The sequence below is a fragment of the Aptenodytes forsteri genome, unplaced genomic scaffold (genome assembly GCF_000699145.1).
Source record: "Aptenodytes forsteri isolate BGI_AS27 unplaced genomic scaffold, ASM69914v1 Scaffold841, whole genome shotgun sequence".
Lineage (NCBI taxonomy): Eukaryota > Metazoa > Chordata > Aves > Sphenisciformes > Spheniscidae > Aptenodytes > Aptenodytes forsteri.
In genome coordinates this window covers 375752-379870 of record NW_008796189.1, presented here as the reverse complement: position 1 = coordinate 379870, position 4119 = coordinate 375752, and the positions used below count along the sequence as shown (strand labels likewise).

The window sequence follows — 4119 nt, the reverse complement described above, 5'->3', positions numbered from 1 at the left end:
TCCCCCCCTTCTCCCCCCCCCTATTACCCCCCCCCCCCCCGCCCCTGGTCTTTTCCATGGCTTTATCATTTAGCATAAATAAGCTGTGTCTCACCAATGAAAGGCAATAAAGCTATGTCTGTTTCTTAGCAGCAGCAGATCTGGTTCTAGCTTCCTATTATCTACCCCCAATATCTGAACCACAGGAGAATCTTTAATATATTGAAGAGTACTAAAAGCAGTTCTGTTTTATTCATTTCCTGCACAGAGCAACTAAAATTTCTAATGGGTTCCCAAAGCATAAAGTTCACAATAACAAGGTATTTTTACACATTTCCAATATAAAGAAGAATGCAAAGGCAGACTTGTCATACATATGACATGTTGCCATAAAATATTTAGGAATGTTTGGGTTATTTAATGACATTTGCAGTTCAATCACTGTAAATGCAGCAAGAAGCTCAGGATAGTAAGTGAACATTGTATAGTTTGATTTTTTAAAATTACTTTAATAACAGGTTCAATAGTAAGTATCTACCAGGCAAAACTCTCTTGAACCTGAAGTTCACTGTAGAGCTGGCACCTCGTTGCTAAGGCTTTCATCAACCTGGCAATGTTTGGAGCAGATTTTCTACTTCTATGCCACAGAAAGGCAGCACTTTTAGGCCTGGATCTAAGAATATCTTTTGCTTAGAAAACTGTGACTCATGATTGAAATCAAATCATAATTTAGCAGAACTTTTGAGGCTAAACACATTTTGGTTCTACGCTGAACAGAAATGTGAAAGTAGTGAAAACAACTCCAGCAAACTTGTATAGGTTGTAAGTGTTGTTGCCTTTATATTTTAATTACAGCAAATGCTGTGGTTCCGCTTGCCTTAAGACAAGGAGGCAGAAATCTAACAAGTGTTGTGAAAATTTTAATTTCTCATGTCTACAATAAATACTGCAGCTCTCCGGTTTTACTGTCTCACAGGAAAAAAATGCTATTCCCTCAGCACGTAGAAGGAGAAGGGCCCATCGCCCAGGACATCGGGGACAAAACTTCAGGGGATCTGAAGTGCAGGAACCTTCAGGTCAAAGCACATATTTTGTACATGCCCAATTGGAGATTTTTAAGACCAGTTCGCTTGTTCTTCCCCCTCCTTTTAGCAATCAAAAATTACCAATCTAGCCCAGGCTAGACACTCTAGGTATCTTATATAGAGCAACAGAGAGAGAGCAGGGTCTCTAGAGGGTAATTTGTCTACCCCTTACATCTGGATGGTATGAATCACATCTGGATGGTATGAATCGATCTCTGGAGATACTACCACTCTTCAGTGACTGCAGAAGGAACACAGATGACAGCTGGGACAACACTGCTTGATTCTTTTGAAAGAATCCTTTCTGATTGCTAAAGGCAGGTGACAGTCCCTGATCAGGTTGCTTCCCAGTCTCACTCACGGGTACCTACCGGAACTTGGACGAGCTGCCATCTGACCAGGAGTAGAGGTTCTGACACTCTGTACTATTGTCTACCTCCTCCTTTTTCCTCCTAAGCCCTATCCAAAAATCTCCATCAGAAGCTAAGAGACTCTCGATAAATTTTTCAATCAGTCTTTGCTCTGCTTCTGTTTCAATACTGACTAGATGTCCACCATCAGCTCTGCAGGCAAGGTGTGCTTCTTCATAGCTGATCCTGCGTGAAGCATCATGAAAATAAACTATTTTGTAGCATGGTTGCTGCGTTCCACCCCGGCAAACTGTCTGTCCTGCAGAAATGGAAAGAAACCTGTTACAGAAACTATGCTTGTTAGTACCAAAAGTGAATGCTAGTACTTCCATTTGGTTGAGTTCTGCACTGTACGTACAATAGTCTACATGGAAAACACAACACAGGTAAAAACCCTCTTGTATTACTTGACTGGCAAATGGCATCTCCAAACTTTTCTTACGGCACGTAACAGTTTAGGTTGATCTGCACAGCACTGTTCTTTCATGTCCTGCACTTCTCAGCCCCTTCATGAATTTTCTGCGATTTGAAGACCCTAGGAGTTCCTTACGAAGAAGCAATGCTGTGCCAGAGAGCATGCTGACATGTGCAACCTTTTAAAAAGAGTTCCTTTACAAGGGTTCAAGGAGGCTTTTTAAAATTATTATTATTTTTAAGGAATTTAAATGGCTAAAATTAGAGATCCCCTTACACAAGCAGAGATAACAACAATTTATCTTCTGGGGTATATGTAATAGTTTCATGGAGTATATACTGCAGTGTATCAAGACGTGTTCACGCAGTCCAATTGTAAGCATTGCTCTGCACTGTAATGTTACTGACTGCCCAGGAAGTAAACAATGTCTGTTTTCAGACTGTCATAAGCCAAGGACTTTCTCATGCATGAAGCAGCATGGCTTATTTTGATTACAAGGAAAGTAAAGATCAAAGTGAAAAGATACATAATCTAATATTATGCACTTGTATGTTTCTCAGCAGAAGAGTCCCAATATTTAGACTGTGGAAACAAACAGTTTTGTTTTACTCAGTAAATATTTCTTTTCAAACACGCAGGCAGACACAATCTGCTAACCTATATGTTTTTACAGAAGAAAAACATTTAGCAACATTTGTAATGTACTCAGAACAAATGGGATGTGAAGACAGTTCATTATAAAACCCTCCATGGGATATATGCTGGCTTTTCTTTATTCTTACATGCTCCTGCATGGCCACTCTAACAGTAGGAATTTAAACACCTTTTGTACCGGAATTTTTGAACAGTTAAGTACTCAGAATCACAGAGTCTGCTAACATTTTACACAGAAATTAAAACTGGCTGTACTGCAAAAGCAGTATTTAAACATACATCTCTAGGCATAACCTGTGTTTCTCTTGTTAACTTAACACTCATGCAGGCTTGGTGAAAAAGGCAAAAAACCTTACCTCTTCTGAGGGATATGTCCACTGCTATTGTGAAAGACATAAGAAAAACACAGATGGCATATTGTTATTAAAAAACTGCAGCAACTGTGTTGAAAAATAGCGTCACAAACCGCACTCGGATTCTTTTCTGATACACAAACATTTTTTTTTCCCCATTAACTGGCAGAAAATCTTTGTCGTATCAGCCAAACTTGCCAGCGCTTTCAGCTAAGGAAAAATTTATTGTAGTTGATTACTGTCTAGACTTCACTGCTAGTTAGGTTTCCAAATATAGTTTAGGTAACAGAGGACAATTGGATATGTAGCTCTAACCAATACTGAAAGTGTTCCTCATATTTTCCCCTTATCTCCTCATTGCCTACATGGGATCTGCCTCAAAGCCTGCTGACTTCAGTGAGCCTTGGTAATGCAAGACTAGGGATGAGTCAATTATACTGAGAAGTAACAAATTCATGAAAAGAAATACATCTCCAACCCCACAGCTGGCAGCTCAGCCCTCTAACTCACTCCCACAAAAGTCCTACTGCGGACAAGAACATGGCAGAATTAAAAATGTATTTATAGATATAATAAAACTACTTGCTTTATGTTGGAATAACATGAACATTTCACGGGTGACAGTGTTCAGGCTTTCTGCTGAATATACCAACCTATCAAGTCAGGCAGAAACTTCCCCCAGACTGGCTATTCTGTGCCCTAAAGCCAGACTAGACTACCTACCTTGGGCACTACATCCAAAAATACTGCTGGTCCAGCCTTGAGCTGCCATATATCTGTTCCTGTGAAAGGCATCTAAATAGGCGACATTCCTTTGCACAAAACCAGGAGGACAGACTGATAATCAAAAGAGACTTTGTAGAGGAAGAGTGAGACAACCTAGCGTTGGCTGGAAACTCAGCCAGGCTGGTAATCCCCACTGAGGGTCGGATGACAAGAGCAGTTCTGTTGGCCAGGGCAGCCCTTAAAATTCCTAGAACGGAGGCAGAAATGCAGCAGAAGGGTTTCTCGTTGGAAGAGGAAAATGAAACTGGACTATCGGCGGGCCCCCTTCACGACCAGGAACGCAGGGGTGCTCCCACCCAAGGCGGAGGACACGGGGGTCTCCCCAGGGCAGGGCTACCTCCCGCTGGGGAGTTAGAAGGGAAAAATCACCGCGCAAGCTAGCGCACACACATCCTTGCCTATGTCGCAACGGCTGCCCCGGGCAGCCAAACCCTACC

General features: G+C 41.5%; 1 protein-coding gene across 1 annotated transcript in view; it reads right to left on the bottom strand.

The window, feature by feature from the left end:
• The window catches only part of LAYN (layilin), a 7769-nt gene extending 4101 nt beyond the window's left edge, over positions 1 to 3668 (bottom strand). The window contains exons 1-2 of the mRNA XM_009287971.1: positions 3620 to 3668; positions 1436 to 1733 (exon numbers count right to left, since the gene is read on the bottom strand). Of these exons, the coding sequence (XP_009286246.1) occupies positions 1436 to 1733; positions 3620 to 3668 (347 nt within the window). The remainder of the gene's footprint in view (positions 1 to 1435; positions 1734 to 3619) is intronic.
• Between the last annotated feature and the right edge of the window lie 451 nt (positions 3669 to 4119).